The following is a 19,929-nucleotide window of genomic DNA, read 5'->3' as shown; positions in this document are numbered from 1 at the left end:
TGACTTCCCTTAGATAGTTCCTTCACCATTTCATGCTACACAAATTCTAAGACGTAGCAGGCTATTGGCTGTATTGGCTACACAGAGAGAACCCAAGATTGTATAAACTGATAGGAAGCCTCCACCAAAAGAGGCAAGCAAATGATGAAGAGGGTCATGAAGGAGAAGAGCGGGAGGAGTGCAAGGATTTTTACTAGTTTTTGAGGAAATCTATGAAAAAGTGCAAAGGATAACCTGTATTTGTGAATTAGCCCTCTAGATCTATGTGCATGTGGTTGTGATCTCACACAAGGAACCGCCGTTTAATGACTTTTGAGCCGATTGAAATTGAGAACTAGTGGCTAAGATCCTTCTCATTCTTAAAAAAAAACTGGCTAAGATTTTGAAAATGGGCAAACCGATAGGTTTTAACATGCAACATAATATGTCACAACGATCTTCAAAAATTGAATTAGTATTAGTATGGCCCTAAGGCTTATGGTTAATTAAGGGGCGAAATTTGAATTTATGGTAAAGTAACCTAAGTCATTACTGCTACCTCTCAAACCTTCTATCTCGCCGCCCTTAGGGTTAACTATTTAACCCCGCCGTCCCCTCTCCGACCCGGGCCGAAAGTCCTCGGAATCCGGTTTAGTCTTAGCAAATTTGCACGTGAATGCGATTTAACCGTCCGACACCGTCGGAGAGATAGTTGCAGTTGACTGAAAGACGCCCAGGTCTTCTTCTCTGTCCGTGTGTTTCTCTTCGTCCTCCCGAGCTTCTCTCTTCGCTGTTGATCCAATTTCTTCCTCTGCCTTCCCTCTCCATCCTCATGGCCTCCGCTTCCAGCCCCTCCTTCACCTCCTCCCTTCGACAATCTTTCTTGGGTGCCCAATCTCATCGCCTCTCCCCCCTGCACACCGCTCGAATCACCCCCTATCTCCACCCCCGTCGTGGATTCGTCTCCATGTCTGCTTCTTCTCAGCCTCTTCCCTCCTCCACTCCCATGGTCGTCTCCCGTGATGTATCACCTCAAAGTGCCAGCAGATCGAGCGAACCTCCTTCTCCTGGTATTTCGAAGACACATTTCCTCCGTCTCAGTCACGCTTGTCTCGCTGGACTGATCTGCTTTGTCTGTGTGTGGGGTTCGGGAAAGAGTCACAATAATTTCTTCCAACTTAAGGATCTCTAGCATTTTGGCTGGGATTTGTAGAGTCTGTAGTTCGTACATTTCATTTATGCTCTTGTTGGATGCCTTTCCGCAGAGGGAGTTCAAGAGATGTCGGTCTATGAATTCAACGAGAATGACCGAGGCAGTCCTGTGTACCTGCCTTTCAGTTTGAAAATTGATTTGCCTAGATTGTTGCCTACTGGAGCTTTGGGTGACCTTGTCCCTTTTACAAATAAGGTGCGCCACGAATTCGTCACATCTTAAAAAGCAAGGAGATAATTTGGTTCTTAGCGATTCTGTATTATGCGATTGGGCTAGAATTTGATCCTAGTAGTGCTTGATACGGTGATCTATCAGCTTTACGACGGGAGCTTACAAACCAGGCTCGGTATCACTGCGGGACTTTGCGTCTTGATTAGAGCCGTACCGGAAAAGAAAGGTCACCGGTACGAGGCCTCCTACAGTTTCTACTTCGGCGATTATGGTCACATTTCGGTGCAGGTAAAAGCAGCTCGTCGACAAGTGCGTTTAATCTTTTCTGCTACCAATGCCTGGTGTGAATGGTGTCAATTGAGAAAAAGCATCCTGCCGTGCAGCTGTTCTGCGACTAATTCCTCATATGCCGACACCGACATTCATCTACAGGGTCCTTACTTAACCTACGAAGACTCTTATCTGGCGGTGACGGGCGGGTCTGGCATTTTCACGGGAGTGTACGGAACGGTGAAGCTTCACAACATTATATTTCCGACGAAGCTGTTCTACACGTTCTATTTACAGGGGATTGAGAAACTGCCGGAGGAGCTAGCACGAACACCGGTGCCGCCATCGACAGGGGTGAAGCCTTCGAATGCGGCAGCGCGAGCAAGGCCAGGTGCAACGGCACCCAATTACACAGATTAGGGGGACGAGCACGTTCACAAGTTTTGAAAGAAGGCCGTCGATCTTTTGAATACGTTGTCCCCATCGTACATCAAAAAGTAAGCCAAAGGGGCAACAAAAAATTAAATAAAAGAGGAGAAAAAAGTCTTTTGACTTCTCCTTTTTAGAACGTGCTGAGTGGGGCAGCCACAAAACTACTCTTTCAACTTTCCGGATTGTATTACTTTACACAAATGCACATTGGTTTTGTATTACACATGGGTTTTTCTAGAGTTTGGTACCTTAGCCGCGACTTGCATTATTGAGAAGTCTCATGAAGTTTCTTATGCCAATAGGCATTATCCCCACTATTATCCCAAGATTCCAACATTAGGTCTCCACATGGACAATATTGTATGGCGTGCACATCACAATGGCACAATTTGGTTATGGGACCATCATGCATTTTCTACATACTAGCTCTCCTTTCTTTTGAATTTCTCAACTTATAGTGTAGAACTCACCAAAGCTACCATCTTTTATTCTTTGCATATAAAAATCATACATTAAACAATCATATCAATCTCCCGCTTCAAAATTTAGATTAATTCATTGGAAATGATATTGTTGTTACCTTTCTTAAGGTACTAATAGCAATACTTAATTAACCCATCCTAGCCTATTCACCCAATCTAACACAAACATAACCTAAACCTAACCTGACCGCTAGGAGACTTATCGAGAGGGAAGGGAGGGAAAGGTCGAAGAGAGGAGGTGGAGCGAGAGGGACAACATGAAGAGGCGAGGGGACGGGGATGAGGGAGGAAAGGGTGGGGAGGGAGGGAGGGACAGAGATGAGAAGGGGAAGGGACGGAAGGAGGCAAGATTGAAGGGAGATAAGCGAGGTGGGTTGGAGTTAAAGAAGGGAGACGATGAGGCAAGTGGGAGGAAAGGCGGAAGACATGCGAGGTAGCCTTGGGAGGGCATAAACTTTTGTAGAGGGCATTTAGCTTAGTTTAATATTTCAATTTTGGTGGGAGAACTAATACAAATAGAATTTTTGCTTTTTTAATTAAGGGGGGGGACACAATATATGAGGGCTATGAGTACCCAATAACCTCCATGACGTTTGCATGATATTATAGTACTATCTTAGTAGCACTAATGTCTAGTACCACTGTACAATATTCTTTTGGCTCCACAATGTGCTAATAATTTAAGAGATTCAAAAAACTCAATTGCGAAAAATATCTCAACAAAATATATAATGGCTTCTACCACAAGTCTTGGATACCTATTTAATGGTATGTGTAATGGCTCTTTGTAAATCAAAATATTGTTAGAACTCTCTACATCATATCATGTGTATATCAATTAAAAACTTTTACACAAAATATGAACCTTTAGAAATATTTTCAAAAGTTGAGCTAGAACAAACTGGAGCACTTTTAATGGCCTTTTAATTAGGGAGATAATTGTTAAAAATAAGCATTGGTACTTTTATTGGAGCTTAGTGCATATATAATTGCAAAAAGTCGCTTCTTTTTTGTATTTTTTCCTTGGAAAATAGATGCTTTTATGTGGTTATATAATTGTGCACAATTCTTCCATCAATACCTCGACAATGTAAACCTTGGCCTCCTTGCATAGTTCGTTATGCTAGATTTCCAGATGTAGCCTTCTTCTTCTTAGAGCCTAAGGGATCTTTGACAAAGTCTTCAAGGTGATGTTGAGAATCTCGGTCATAGGAACGCTCCCTCATGTTAGCATTTCTTTCTTTTGGGCAGAAACTTTATAGGTGAGGACTTTCTAAGGTTGAAAATAGTGGTGCAACACATAACATCAATGCATTGTGGACATGGATGTAGTGAAGTGGCATGTGAGGATTCTTGATCTCCTTCATTTTGTTCGGTTCATAGATATCTTGCATGGCTCCATAAGAGTCAAGGAGTCTTGCACATGCTTTGAGGATGTGATAGGATTGTGCTGCTTTGAGGATGTGATAGGATTGTGCTACTAGCAGTTGCCGCTCCAACCCATGAGGTGATAGGATTGTGCTACTTTGAGGATGTGATAGGATTGTGCTACTAGCAGTTGCCGCTCCAACCCATGAGGTGGTCAAGCTTTATATGAGTAGCACTTGTGGATGCTATCACTAGATGATTGAAGTGTATAGTGGATCCGTGTGTACAACCTCTCCCCTTGTAAGTATGTGTGGCACCAAACTGATGGGGCATGTGCCGCCTTACTTCGGGAGTCTGCGTGGCTCAACTGTTAGATATCAATGCTCCACTCTCATGTAACTACGTGGGAACCAGCTAACTATACTTGTAAGCCCCCCATATGAGGAGAAGGCATTTGAGTAGCTCGGTTATCCGGTAGGTCCTGGTTTGGACACCAGATGGGGGCCAAGTGTGGCCTGATGGCTGGACAGAGTTGGCACATTGCCAACTAGGCTACATACAAGTGCGGAAAGGCATCCCATAACTAACCGCATTGAGGGTAGACGGAGCATTTCTCGGGGTAGCCCACTCTCGGGTTGCGGGGCCCGTTTGGAGTCCCAGATGATTCCGGATGGCTGTGGGCTGAACGATAACCAAAGGTTTGTTGCTCTATTTTGCACACCGGTTCTATCGTGTGGTCCGTGGCCTATTTCGGGACTGACCCCCAGTCGACCATTTTGGGCGGACTGGGTCGGTCACCCAATTGAGCCCAATCGACTACGACTGGTGGCTATATAAGAGCAAGCCCGTGAAGCCCATTGCATCACTGGCTACAACAACCCTAATTCCTTAGCATCCAGCCTCCGTCCTCTACTGTTTCCAGCTCGCCATCAAAGCTTCTTTCACAGGAGCGCACGGTTGGGAGGCAGCGCCATCTACTGTATCAGTTCTACAGTTATCAAATTTTTGATTCTCCATCCTATCTGTTTTCTCTCTTGCGTACGAGATCCTGTTATCTGTTGAGCACAGACGTTGTATTGTTTTCTTACATCAACTTAGTGTGGAAATTCATAGCTGTAGGTGTGGCACCATAATTTTATGCAACAAATCTTTATATCTAGGTTCGGGTGTGTGTCAATGTATCTCTCAGGCGTCTTTGTTTCTATCTAAGTTTTGTAATCCTCCACAACAATCCCCGTAGGGATGTATGGAGGTTTGTGGGTTTTCTATCAATATAATCAAGTCTGTTAGATGTGATTTTTTTCTTTGGTTTCTTTTACCAAAGCTGATTTTCTGTGTGAGGAGTGCGTTCAACCAAGAGAACTTACATGCATCTTGTGACTAAATCCTAACAAGTGGAATCAGAGTAGTTAGTGAGGGCATGCAAGTCGTTAGTTTATTTTAGAGTTGTTTTTATTATTTACAGTGGAGAGTTGGTCCAAGGTCTCTTCAACTAAGTCGGGTCTGCCCGAGACATCAGTTGTGTAAAGTTCACTAGAAGGAATTTTCCTTGTGGTAACTTTATGTCCGTCTCTTTTTCATGGAAAAGGGGAGGTTGTATTCGGTTCAGAGAAGAAACAAACGAATAATCAAGGCCTTGAGAAGATGCAAGCTTGGGAATTAAAGAATGAGAAAGCTCTTAGTCTTCTAGGTCAAGCCCTTGGAGTCGATTTCTTTCATCATGCGGACACTACTTAGTTAATAGCTCAAAACTGGAATATGTTGGAGTCTTTATTGGTTCGATGGGAGAATCATGCTAAAGTAGGAGCTCTTTGCACTCCAAATGGGAGATGGAGACTCCCCACTGGCAACTCACCTCAATAGAATGCATACAATAGTCAGGCAACTTCATGCACTAGGAGTATCGGTAGATGATTTTGCTAAGTCTATAATTCTTACTAGACTTCACCAAGATATAATGAGCCATTCACTATTTTTAGAGTGAATTATGATGCTTTAAGTTTTCAAGATGTAGTTGCTATGCTTCTTAGTGAGGAGAGGAGAGTGGAAATGAGTACAATAGGTATAGGAGAGTAGGCATATATCATCAATGGGAAAAGGAAAAACAAATACAATGGCAAGAAGATCATGGCAATATGTGACTGCTATGGTTGTGAAGGACATGAAGAGAAATACTACTACAAGAAGGCTTATGACAACAAAAACAAAGAAGGAAGAGATGCCATTAGCAATTTGAAAGACTGCTTGATTAATGAAGAGTAGAAAAATCATTATGCAGGTCTAGTTCAACATGAGTCACCACCAATAATTGATGTCGATGAAGATTATGCTTTCTAAGCTCCTGATGAGCTGTTTTTATGTTCTTATTTTTGTATGATATATTTCTCTCTCTCTTTTTTTGGGTTTCAATTAGTGCAGTAGTAGGTCTTCCTCCCCTACTAAATTTATGGGGGGATTGCTAGCATTTCTTGTCTTCGGGCATAAAATTTGTAGGTGATGACTTTCTAAGATTGAAGGTAGTGGTACAACCTATGGTGTTAGGGCATGCAATTGTGGACATGGACATAATGAGGCGGCATATGACGATTCTTGACCTCCTTCATTATGCTTAGTTCGGAGTTTCTTGCAGGGATCCATGAGAGTCTGGGAAGTCTTGTGTCTCCTCATAAATTCTTTGAGGATTGTGATAGGATTGCGCTGCTGATAATTTCCTCTCCAAACATAAGGAGGTTCAAGATCTATATGAGCACTTGTGGATGATGTTACTAGATGATGAGAGTGCGAGTGGATCCGTGTCAGTGAGATCTCCTCTTATGAGTATGCCACACTAGTTTTTATAAGGCATGTGTTGCCTTACGTTGGGAGTCTATGTGGGTAGAAACTCATAGCTGATTAGGGGAGAATTGGGGTCTCCAAAGGGACCCCAATTAGTGTTTCCTAATTTCAAGGGATTAGTGAGGTACTTGAGGTGTACCAATGGGAATGTTCCTTTTGTGGGGCAATGCCATGTTGAGGTGGAGGGTGGGAAGCTAGACCTACAAAAAGCCCCTATTGGCTACTCCTCTTACTCCAGGGACCACTCAAACCATCCTCCCCACCCCCCCCCACCCCTCAACCCATGCCATGACCCTCCTCCCATGTGCACCTCCCCAAACAATCCTACAATTCATTCAAGAGGCTATGGGCCCTTTTGGGGAAAATCCCACCCCCCCCCTCTTAGCTTGCCCCCCCCTCTTCTCCTCTTTTGCAAGCTTGCTCTTCTCTGGTCCAACTCCATTCTCCCTCCATTTTTCAAATGTGGGAAATCATTTGGCAGCTTCTTTGCCCCCTCCTTCTCTGGTCCACTGTCTTTCTCCATCTCCAGCACCTCTTATAGTAGCTTCTCTTTCTCTCTCCATTCCTAGCTATAGCACCTCTTGTAGGTAGCATCTGCTCATCCCCCTCTGCTCTTTCTCCCTCCATTCTTAGCTACAGCACCTCCTATAGTGGCTGCTCATCCCCCTCTGCTCTTTCTCCCTCTATTCCTAGCTACAACACCTCCTGTAGAAATCGTTCATCCCCCTCTGCTCTTTCTCCCTCCATTCTTAGCTATAACACCTCTTGGAGCTTCTCTCCACCTTTAGTTTGCACCCTCTATACCTGCCCCCCCACTTCTCTCTCCCTCTATCGGAGCTGCTCTCTCCCTCCAAGCTACACTTTCAAGTCAATCTTGCTATTGTGACCTCTGTACAAGCATGGTGAGGAGACCATACACGTCCTCTGTGTCCCACATGAAGAAAAATACACTAGGTGAATGGGTGCCTTGCATCCACAGCTTGAATGATTGGATAGTCATGAGAGGATCTACCATGGGTCCACATAAGATTCCCAAGAGCAAAAGAGGTGATCTTTTTCATAAATGGAAGGGCCGCATCATGAAATTTAAGCTTGGTAAGAAAGGATGGCTTGCAAAGGTGCAACACATATACATGGGGAAGGACATGTGCCTTACTCCGTCAAGCAATCAATCAACAATATCATCACATTGTAAGTTTGCATTTTGTGTAAGATTTCTAAGTGTAATGAGTTAATTTGAGATTGTATTTTGAAATAACACTTGTGCATAGAAGAATTTATTGGAACTAGTCACGTGCTTCTAGGGTAAGTTTATTGCCATTCATGAGGATTTAGAAAGGCAAATGCATGCTAGAGAGAAGTCCTCTTCTTTTGAAATAGAGAAATATCTATTGGTATAATGCCTAGTATATTACTCCAAGGACGGCATTAGGCTATGACCATCTTCAATGCATTGCAACACCACAAATTGAAGACATGGATTGCAGCATGGTGGACATAAGAACAGTGCAATCATAAAAAGAAAAGATTGCAAACGATGTGGGCATGGCCACAAAGTTTACATTTGGCTCTAAATGGGTAAGGTTCTCTTGGTTTATGCCTCTATACATTTTTGCTTCTTGTTTTCACAATATCTAGATGCATAGAACAAAAACCATGTGGTCATGTAAGTGACTACATGAGAATGCCCTTGAATACTTGCTTGGGCCTGAATTGGAGAAGCAGGTCGGGGGAACAAAAGGGTGATCTATTTCAATGCCATGTATGTAAGGACAATGTGGTTGTCAAGTACCAAATCTCCCGCCAAATGTTATATTTAGCTTTCCAATATAGGTGTCTAGAAGAAAACAAGTGGCAATTGGCTCCCCTTTGACTCTAATGATGATGGTAATACAGGGGTAAGTTTGTTGGGATGTATCAAGGTCATGCCTCCTTGTTAGAACACCTTTGGTCCTATGTGTGTGCTCGAGGCACAGTTACGTGGGAGTAGATGCCATCTAGATGTTGGCTAGATTCTAGGGGAGTAGATGAGCTTGGTGGCCTTTGGTCAGAGGTCATCAATGCTGTCAGTGATCATGTAGAGATGCCCTACATATGGCTCTCATTGTTCTTCATTCTATGAGCACTCTTTTCATTGTATCCATCTTCTGTTGCTTCCATACTATCTTCCAACATAGAATCAGAGCAGTTCTATTCTCCTTGAGTTGTTTGACTCCACGCCATTCTCCTCGTCAGTTCTCTCCTATTGCTGCTTGTCGTTTTGCCACCCATTGTTGAAGCTTCGGTTACACACGCTAGCTATTTAGCCATATCCTGTTCATGCAGAGGAAAATCAAAGCAATCTTTGCCTTGAAAAATCAAGAGTTTTGTAAGGAAATATTCTTAAAAATCTCTTTACGAGAAGGCTTCCAAGTGCAAGATGTTGGCCATCTTTCATGACACAGTAGCCCATGGCCCTGAGACCCTCGCTTCCCCAACCTCAAGAATATGTAGCTCCGACCTGCTCGCAAAGTTTTTGGCAACATACTAGTAGTCTATCTGCATGAAATTATGAAATTGACTACATATCTTCCATGGTTGGTTGGAGCCTGTTATCTTCTGGTTCAACAGTTTCTAGAGGGTTTTCTTCTTCTGCCATCACTTTGTAGAAGGTTTAGCGAAAGTTTTGCCGACAATGCTACTGAAGGAAACATTCTGAAAGTCTTTTTATTTGCTACAAGCCTACTATCCTGTGAAGTTTTGAGAGCAAAGGCTATCTATTTCAAGTGCAGCTGCTTGGTTTTGCTCTGCAGTCGAGAGTTTTTTAGCAATTAGAGGCATTAATGAATGGTTTCTCATAGTATCGATTGTGAAGGTTTGGCTCACACAACCCATAGTTGACACCAATGTTTCTCTGTGCATCTAAAAGGAGCGGATGAGGGTTGCTAGCCACTGCTACTCTCTAATAATTTGGAAGTTTCATCTTCTTTTATTGGTCATGGTTGTGTTCGACCAGCCAAGCAAGAAAACCCATTTTGTTGTTGTGCCCAACATCAGCTTATCATCTCTGAGCTGCACCAAAAAATCACGTTATAATGCCCTGCCCAAGATCGGCTCTTCATCTTGTCAGATTTTGAAGGAGGCTACCTCTGCTGATGGATGCCTATGGTCTCTCAAGACATCAAAATCCAAGGATTGGGAATTCGGTAGCATTCTTTCATGTCCAAAGGATGAGCGTTTCCCTCATTTTGACTGGCAGGTTGATTTCCCCAAAGTGCTGGATGTGAAGGATCGTCGACCTGTTGTTCAAGATGACCATCTTCATCACCTTCCTGTTTTCTCACATTGTGCTGAATCGGCTGTGCGAAGCTGCTCTACCTTGGGAGTGAATGAGTTTGATGATGACACCTCTACCTCTACAAAGTTCATGACAGACCAAGAGCATTTGGACAAAAGATATGTGGTTGAGCTCACTTTGAATGGACATAAGATCCATGTCATGGGTGGATTCTTTGTCTCATAATCATGTTTCCAAAATAGAGTTTGTAAACCTTTTGCAACCATTATGAGTATGTAAAGGTATCTTATCTTGTCTCTGTGAACCTCTCTAAGGTATCTATGATATTTTGTACTCCCCTTGTTTTATGTGTGTCTTTATCATTGTAATCACCTCTAGCCACCTTATGATGTAGGCCATGTGACTGTGTTTTCCCTCATGGTACCTCTTGCAGACAGGTGTGTCTGTACATGTAGGAGAGAGAACCATTGGGGGGGTTATGCTTTATGCCCTCTTGGTACCCCGTGCAAACAGGTGTGTCTGTACATGCAAGGGTGATAACCTTTGGGGGGTTTTGTGCCCTCCATAGTACCCAATTTGCGGATGTGAAGCTTGATTCGTTGTGCACTCACACAAAGCTTTCCAATACTCCCAACCTAGGGTGCTCTAAGCCAATGTATGTTTTTCTTTATCAGCATTGTGGTTGGGCAAGAAACTCCTTGCCTTTCCTCCACCCAGGAAACTTTAGCAAGAACATTTTGTGTGTTTCTTGATTGTTTCTTGTCTTGGTTAAGCTTCACATTGCCTCTGTGAAGTCCCATTAGTGAACGTAGTTCTTTAGCTTTTGCAATGCATTGTGTAGACACTTGTTGTGGCCTCAAATTTCAAGCATAATCTAGATGGAGATAGAGTAACGTGTCAATTATATGCAGTTCTTCATGAAAAGAACACACATATACTTGCTCCAATGGAATCGATAGAATGGGGTCCCAACTTAGGATCCTTTTTGTGATGATCAGGGGATACACTTTGGTTGCAAGAAAGGATGCCATTTTCCCAACACTGTAGACTTCCCTTTTGCATCTTCTTTGAGTGGGTGCAACATGAGCATGTCCATTTTGCATCTGCACCTGTATCACAACCATACAAGCACTTGAGGGTCTTCAAATCACCATCTAGATACCATTCAACTTGAAACATTCCATGCCCATCCACTATCAATGTTTTCCCTGCCTCTTGTCTTTGAATAATAGATGGGATGCCAGTTCTCTCCAAAACCCACTTCAATGTCTCGTGGCACTCCTTCGGGGTCTCAAATGCTATAAGCCACCATATGTCCTTCTTAGATTGGACTACGAAACCCTTCTCAACTTCCTCATCCCCTTGAGCAAAATGCAAGGCATCGTTCATAATACAAATGATCACCCTCTCTAGCTTGTGCTCTTTTACCAACTGAGCTTCATCCATTTTTATAACAAATACTAGCTTGCCATCTATACAATGAAAGAGAAATACAGTAAGGATATAGAAATGAGAAGATGTACAATTGAATGTGAAGAGGGAATTTCTCTTACCTTCTTCTCTCATCACATATAATTTGACCATGGCTCTCTGCAAATTCTCTACATCCACGTAAACATTATTGCCAGATTTCTTTTTACTCTTCCAAGTCATTGTGACACTTACACAATGGTATCCTCAAAGCTTTTCTCTAGCACATTGGTTTGTTTCTTGACATGCAAACCTTATAGAACAAGGTGTTGGCAATGACATTGTAGATATCTTATACTTTTCCTCCATAGCAGACTTGAAATTTTTAAAAACAAAGTTGCAAGCTTCACGACTTACACTAGCAGCATCACAATCTCCAAGCACCTCCTTTGCTTGCACTAGGCCCTTGAAGTCCTTCATCACCTCTCTAGCAACTTGTTCACATAGCCCTTTTTGTCTAGGGTCCTTTAACACTTTAATGACATCACTTGGCTTTATTATTAGAACAAATGGAGGGTCACTTGGCTTTATTACTAGAACATATGGAGGGTTACTACTATCATCCATTTCCATTGTTCCCATCACATCTTCCATGAAATTCCTAAAGTAGACTACAAATGAGTCTTAGTGTAAACAATGCAACACCATGAATATTTTGGAATAAGAAATTTCATTGAAAAATTAGGGAACTAAGCTTACATCCCATCCTCTCCTCTTTTGAGCAACACTATTGGTCGACCATGCATCCATACATTGCAATTGTCTTTTTCTCTCCTTCAGTCCCAATGGTGTTCCCCAGCTTTTGTACTTGTTCTATTGACTTCTCTCATTCCTTCTCCATAGCATGTTGAACTTGGCCATAAATAGACCTTGTTGTCTCTTTCCCACCACGGCTTTCGTGGGAAGAGCAGGGTATCCTTAGTATGCAAGGTTCTGAGGCTTTACATATATATCGGGGTTGTCATTTGTAGCATACATATAGCTTAGGACCTTGAGTTGTGTTTTGGTGAGAGACATAGGCTTAAGTGTGGTAAGCGAACATAGTGCATGCATGTGTAAAAGGAACCTGTATCATCATGGTTGAGGTAATGAAGGCTTTCATCTTCATTGGGGGTTGTAGGGTTTAGGAGGAGTTCAAGGGTTCGAGGGAGGTCCAGGGTTTAGAAGAGGTTCAAGGGTTAGAAGGAGTTCCAAGGTTTAGAAGGAGGTTGCAAGGTTTAGAAGGAGGTTCCAGAGTTTAGAAGAGGTTCCAAGGTTTGGAGTAGAGTACATGATGGAGAACTTGTCTCCCTTGTAGATCATGGAGATTAAGGGTTGAGGAACTAAGGGTTTAGGGGGAGCATAGGAGTGGGAGAGGAAGAAGGTATAAGATCATGGGGGAAAGAAGAGAGAGGAGGGAGGAGGAGGAGGAGGAGGAGGGAGGAGGACAAGGGAGGACGAGGGAGGAGGAGAAGAGAGGAGGAGGAGGAGGAGGGAGGAGGAGAAGGGAGGAGGAAAGAGGAGGAGGGAGGAGGATGAGGAGGAGGGAGGAGGAGGAGGAAGAGGGAGGAGGAGGAGGAGAAGGGAGGAGGAGGGAGGAGGAGAGGGAGAGGATGGGTTGCAAGGTTGGAGGAGAGGGGAGGAGGAGTTGCAAGGTTAGGACATGCTTTTGGACGTGCAGTGCAAGGAAGCATGGACACTTGAGACAATTGCTTGGAATACCAAAGTAGAACTCAACACAATGCCCCAAAGAGTGTGGGCTTCATTCCATTATGGGGTATTTATACAAGTTGGAGAGCTTCTCTCTCTGCATGTAGGAATTGTAAGACATTCTCTCTCTACATGTAGAACTTGCATATAGAAGTTGCATGTAGAACCCACATGTAGGAGTTGCATGTAGAACTCGCATGTAGGAGTCGCATGTAGGAGTCACATGTAGGAGTTGCATGTAGAACTCACATGTAGAACTCGCATGTAAGAGTTGCATGTAGGAGTTGCATGTAGAACTCGCATGTAGAACTCGCATGTAGGAGTTACATGTAGGAGTCGCATGTAGATAGTTGCCAATAATTGTTGGTAGTACTGCCAAATCATGGGTTCAAACTTTTTTTTTTTCTAGTTTCAATTTCAATAGAAAAAACACCATTATCTGTTATGAGTCCAATTTGAAATATAGTTTGAGTATTAGTACGTTATAAATTTGTCAGGAAAAGCATAGTCAATACATATGTAGAACTCGCATGTAGGAGTTGCATGTAGAACTCGCATGTAGGAGTTGCATGTAGGAATCGTATGTAGAACTTGCATGTAGGAATCGTATGTAGAACTTGCATGTAGAACATGCATGTTGGATTTCTAAGAGGGATTATCTCTAGCCTTATGCAAGTACAACCGGAGCTTTGTTGCTACTCTACACACACATTCTATTCCACCTAAGTCCATGTTGGCACAGAGGCAACATACTTCCGGATCCATTTTATTACCCATCCTCGGTTTATGGCTTATTACGAGCATGTACCTAGATTGCCATCCCTTTAGTCCAGTGGCTGTGGAACTTGTGTCGTGCTAGTCCATCTTATTGTAAAGCCTTGGCACCATACAATTTTTGCTCAGTTTCCAGGTAGCCTGTATCCACCATTTGCTCGAATAGAGATATGTGGCATGCTTCTAAGAAGATCACTCTTTGATAGAGTCGGCTTGTAATCTGAGCATTGACCCATTCATTGGGATTGAAACTCAGTGGAGGCAAATGGGAATCGAGGTAACATGGGACCTCCAGAATGAAATCCAATATTTTACAGAATATAGCACTTAGGCGAAGGAAGTGATCAATGTTGCCACGCATTATTTGCTCATGCGGCTGAAGTGCTCGAACCATTGTGCCTTGGATATTCCATTCTACACTAGAGTATGGTTCGATCATTGGCCAATTAATGGTTCAATCTTCATCCAAAGTGTGTATGTTGGCTTCCCATTTTTTATGTCGTGGAACTCCATAGAACTTGGGATGGGTTCTGAGACATGGAGGTGCGCATAGGTACTCCTTCAAGAAGATTACATCAAAGAGCTTGGGGCAGTGCCAATCAGGTTGTGGATCCAACTTGCTAATCCAACCTTCACTAATTTGACGCTGACAAAGGTTGGTAGGAAAGTTGTCCACCATCCACCTCTAGTTTTCATATCAGGATATTTGCTCCAAAATTCCTTGATGGGGTTACTGGGAAGTGGTATATCATCAAAATCATACCCATCATTGGAACTTGGCATGGGAGTACGAATTGGATTATCCGGATCCTGATATTCAAAATCAAATACTGTGTCATTTTCTGCTGATGGAAGCACAAGTAGTGTCAGAGGTGATGATGGGGCAGGGAGAGAATTTGGGGACATGGGGGAGAAATATGGAAGAGTGTTAATTGTAGAAGGGGGAGTAGATATGATCTTGGAGGTGCTTCCATTGGATAAGCACGCATGCGTTGAGGTGATCTTCCACTTGTAGAGTAGCCACAAGCTCTTGATACGCCACCATTGTGCATTGTAGTGGGGCTTCATTGGTGTTGTCTTCCAATGCCTCATTGTTGTGCATTAGCAATTGGAGTTCAAGCTTGGAGATGATTATCTTTTTGGAGTGCATCTCATTCATTTTTTCTTTGTATTGTTGGTAGATGGTTGTATATGCCTCCTTAAGCTTTCTCATTTGCAAGGTGACCTTTGCCTGTTGAGGAATGTCTTCAGTGGTATTGGACCATTAGTCCAAGACTTGTGCTTGTGAAGTGCTAGCCTCTTGAGTGGTAGCAATTTGGTCCTTTAGGATTTTGCATTCCCTTGTAAGCTCATCAATGCTGAAGGCACGTACTGCCAAAGATGGTTTCATGTCTTCAAGCTTGTCTTTGTAATCATGGAGCTCTTCTTCTTTGTGAATTAGAGTGAGTCGAGCTTGTGCCACTACCTCCATCTATTGAGCATGTGCAGATGTCAGGGAGTTATTATAGGTTCAGAGGATTTCTGTTGCTTGTACTGCTGCTACTGTCAGCTATGTTTGACTTTGGTGGAGGTTGGAGGTCACATCCCTCAATGCCTTCTCTTGAGCTTGGAGAGCTTGGTTCAAACCTCGTTCTCATCTATTTGTGCCCAAAGTGCCTTGACCTCTATGGCGATTGCCTAGAATTGGTCTTCGATTTCTGTTGCAGTTTGTTTGTCTAATTCTCTTGCATATTCTTCCTTGGCCAAGCTAGTGAATAGTTGTGACATTTGGATCATTTGGCTAGCTTGATGTTGGAGAATAATAGATGATGATGAGGTCTGGTGATACTGCTAATACAAGTGGTGCTTGTGTAGCCATCCCAATGATTGTGTAGTACTTGGGGGAGGTTGCTCCAATGGAATTTGTCCCTTCTATACAATAGCCACACTGTTGATTTGGCACTAACTCCCCTTGTGGCTCATCAACTGGCATGGTGTCGATGGGCGGTTTTGTAGCCTTAGGCTCTGGTGTCGATCTTTCCTTAGGTTCTGGTGCCAATCTTGCCTCGAGCTCTAGTTGCTACTGTTGTTGGAGATAATTGGTTGTAGTTGTGCACCAAGTTGTAGCATCTCATGGGGCAATTCCTCAATCCCGGTCTTTAGAATAGGTATTCCTTCTAAGGCATCTGCACTTATCAATGTGATAGTAGGAGAAGTTGGTGACTGGCGAAGTAGAATGGGTAGTCTTTATTATGTTCACCATGTTGGTAAAGCACACTGCCAATTGCATACTTGAATCCATTAGTATGAACATGAAAATCAATATCCCAATTGGGAGATATAAGGATGGGTGTTGTGATTAGGCGCCACTTTAAAAGCTCAAAGGCTTGGTCGCACTCTTAGGTCCATAAGAATTCCACTTATAATTTGTAAAGTGGTCTAGCTATCATGGCATACCATAAAATATATCTTCTATAATAGCTGGCATGTCCCATAAAGACCTGTACACCTTTGGAATTTGTAGGAGGAGGCAATTCCATGATGATTTTGATTTTGTCCATGTCAGGTAATCCCATGTTGAGAGATGATGTGTCCCAAAACAACTCCGTGGGTGACCATGAACTGGCATTTTGTTGGATTTATGGAGATGCCATACTCCTTCCATTTGATTAGTACTACTTCAAGACACTTGAAGTGGCCTTAAGCTATGAACCGCTGGAATGTGGCCGGGGCATTACAAAGGCCGAATGGCATGATTTCTTTGAGTTTGGTTTCATCTTCTTATGGAAGCTGTTTCCCAATGAAAACCAGTTTTTCTTCCTCCCCTTCAAGGGCGAGGTTTATTGTGCATGCTTTTGCCGGTTCCTCATAGATTGGAGTTTCTCCAATGCTATCAGTTTCTTGAAATTTAGATTCCTTTAGTGGTCTTGGCAAGGCTATTGGCACACTGCCACTTGTGTAATTCTTAAAGTATTCCAGCACTTCTCAAAGATCAGCCTCTGATGGTGTTGAACTAGCCTGACATGTGCCATGTGTACCGAGTGGCACAGTTGCATTTATCAATTTGTTAGGCTCTTTTTGACTTTCTTTTTTTGAAGTCTCTTGATCGAGCTTCATCCACACATGTGGCTTATATTTTTGAAACTTCTTACGTTGGCGACTGTGGGGTAACTTTTCCACTGGTAAGGTTTCCAAGTAAGGGTTCATTTGCTGCGATACTCCTTCCAGTCCCTCAGGGGACCATTCAAGAGGCGGTGGTTCTGATTTTGAGGGAGCTAGTTTTGCAAGGTACAATTCGACGATCCTTGTTTGGACTCGTTCGAATTCATTGAAGTGATCGGCCTTGGCTTTTTTGCGATTTCCTCCTTCAGCTTTCTTGGATCTTCTGTTGTTATTCAACTTTGGAGGTTCAACTTTTGGGAGCTTGACTGCCATTAGGGCATGCAGAATGGCTAAGTCATTATCAAAGATTTGATCTTCAATTTCAGCATTCTCAGCCTTTGTTTCAAGGTCCCAAGGAAAATCTAAGTCATCATTTGGTATGGGTACCTTCTTTAGGTTCATTATCCCACACTCGAGGTCAGCCATAAAGAATGTTGTGGTGTGGAGGAGTTAAAGGGAGTGATTGAATCCCAGGGGGGGATTCAGGGTAGAGGATTGTTGAGGGTGGTGGTTGCAGCGGAGTTGTATGCAAATTTGGCAAGCGTTGGAGTCAGAGGCATTGGCCAGAACGTAGCTACATGTAGATTGGGCGAGATTTGCAAAGGGTGTCTCTACCACAAGTGCGGGTGTTGATGTAATTTTGTTGGGAGGTTAGAGTGGTGTTAGTCTGTGTAGGGACCATCGTGTTAATAATGTGCCTAAGATTTTCCTACGTGTGTAGGGAACTATGCCGGTGCAGAGGAATCGTTAATCGGAGGTCATGACGTGAAGAGACGAGCGAAGTTGTGCAAAAAGAGGCCCACATAAGGGCACAAATGAGCGAGTGCTAGGGATGCCTAAATGGTGTGCAATGGGCTAGAAAAATACCTCATAGCGTGTTGTTTCCATGTGTGAAATGTTGGCTCAAACGGGGTCCAGTTTGGGTCCCAAACGGATGAGTTATGAAGGGTTAAAGTAGGGGTAAATTTGGTTTTTTGGGGGGGGTTTCTTAAGAGTGGTGTGAATGGACTTTAAGTCTAACTGAGGGGTAGTAATAACTGACCCAATTTATTTGACCTAACTGGCCCAATTAGTCTAACTAACCTAACTATCTAGTTAGATGCCTAACAGTTAGTCTAACCTAACCTAGTTGTGGTTAGACTGACTGTAGCTGACTAACCACAATTAGTTGAGCTAACCTAGTACAATCAACTAACCTAATGATCCAGTTAGTGTTACTAACTAACAATTAAGCTAGCCTAACCTAGGTTAAAATTAACCTAGGTTAATACTAACCTATGTTAAGCTAACCTAACCTAGGTTAAAACTAACCTAAGATTAGATAAAAGATTAAGTTAGGCTTGTTTTTTTTTTTAAAATCATGGGGGGGGGGTGTTTTGTGCTTGGAATACCAAAGTAGAACTCAACAGAATGCCCCAAAGAGTGTGGGCTTCATTCCATTATGGGGTATTTATACAAGTTGGAGAACTTCTCTCTCTGCATGTAGGAATTGTAAGACATTCTCTCTCTACATGTAGAACTTGCATATAGAAGTTGCATGTAGAACTCACATGTAGGAGTTGCACGTAGAACTCGCATGTAGGAGTTGCATGTAGGAGTCGCATGTAGAACTTGCATGTAGGAGTTGCATGTAGAACTCGCATGTAGAACTTGCATGTAGGAGTCGCATGTAGGAGTCGCATGTAGAACTCGCATGTAGAACTCGCATGTAGGAGTTGCATGTAGATATCGTATGCACGAGTTGCATGTAGAATTCACATGTAGGAGTTGCATGTAGGAATCGTATGTAGAACTTGCATGTAGAACATGCAAGTTGCATTTCTAAGAGGGATTATTTCTAGCTTTATGCAAGTAAAAGCGAAGCTTTGCCGCTACTCTACACACACATTCTATTCCACCTAAGTCCATGTTGGCACAAAGACAATAGAACTTTACAAAGCTTGTTTGCTTTGAGCTTATGGATTGATTCTTCCAATTCATGTCACTCCAAGTCCCAGTGCATGGGCCTTGTCTCACTGAGTTCCTTGTTTTGCAATTGGAGATCCTACATACTACAATGCATTGACACAATAGTAATATATCCCAAATGTGCTAGTTCTTTAGCTTGGGCTCTCTGCTGATCCCAATCTTGTCTGCCTTCTCTTATAAGGTCATCGTGTTTCACTCATTAGGACTTCAAATGTATGCTCTTGTGGAATCTCTTTGTTCCCTCGCTCAATTCTCCCCACATCTGCATGTCACCACCTTGGATGGCATACACACCTTTGGCCTCTATATGGTTATGCTTTATGGGGATTCCTTGGAGACGTTGACAAAGGGCTAAGAATTTTCATAGTAGAGTACTCTCGTCTTGTTGCGGGGGCCATGTTCTCAGTCTCGCATTTGTGCAATGTGCACCATTTTCGGGCTCTCCATCATCTCCTCCATCGGCTCCCCAAAAGATTTGAATGTAGAAAGTTGAGCTGGGGGAAATACTGAGCTATACAAACATCCTCTTGCTATTAACAATTGGAAATATTGAGCTATACAAATATCCTATTGCTCAACAAAGCTCATAACCACTCACCAATGGCTGGATGTAATCTTTTGGCCTCTAAGGCTCTCAGTGATCTTTTGGCTCACTGGATGTAATCTTTTAGTCTCTAAGGCTCTTAGCAATTGCTGAGTTCTTACAAATGTAATCTCATTTGCTCAATTTGAGGCTTTTAATATAAACTGTTGTTAATTTTTATATACTCCACTCAATAAGCTGAGTGGTTATGCTCGTTAGATGTAATCTTTTGGCCTCTAAAGCTCTCAACAATTGCTGAGTTTTTATAAATGTTCTC

At 42.9% G+C, this 19,929-nt stretch overlaps 1 protein-coding gene across 1 annotated transcript; it reads left to right on the top strand.

Annotated features, from left to right (window-relative positions):
- Positions 1-615: 615 nt before the first annotated feature.
- LOC147900983 (allene oxide cyclase, chloroplastic-like) lies at positions 616-2,288 on the top strand. The gene is made up of 4 exons (XM_087375553.1): positions 616-1,049; positions 1,245-1,387; positions 1,508-1,651; positions 1,796-2,288. Exons 1-4 carry the CDS (start codon positions 812-814, stop codon positions 2,051-2,053), a joined length of 783 nt encoding a protein of 260 aa, XP_087231679.1. The 5' UTR covers positions 616-811; the 3' UTR covers positions 2,054-2,288.
- The last annotated feature ends 17,641 nt before the right edge of the window (positions 2,289-19,929 follow it).

Source organism: Dipteris shenzhenensis, chromosome 6 (genome assembly GCF_047967505.1).
Source record: "Dipteris shenzhenensis isolate YYH24624 ecotype China chromosome 6, Dip_SZ_1.0, whole genome shotgun sequence".
Lineage (NCBI taxonomy): Eukaryota > Viridiplantae > Streptophyta > Polypodiopsida > Gleicheniales > Dipteridaceae > Dipteris > Dipteris shenzhenensis.
This window is presented reverse-complemented; position numbering and strand designations above follow the sequence as displayed.

Excerpts from the sequence above, each read along its gene's own strand:
- LOC147900983 (XM_087375553.1), top strand. The coding sequence starts at position 812 with ATGGCCTCCGCTTCCAGCCCCTCCTTCACCTCCTCCCTTCGACAATCT. Across the intron at positions 1,388-1,507 it reads TTGTCCCTTTTACAAATAAG|CTTTACGACGGGAGCTTACA; the intron begins GTGCGCCACGAA and ends GTGATCTATCAG. Across the intron at positions 1,652-1,795 it reads ATGGTCACATTTCGGTGCAG|GGTCCTTACTTAACCTACGA; the intron begins GTAAAAGCAGCT and ends ATTCATCTACAG.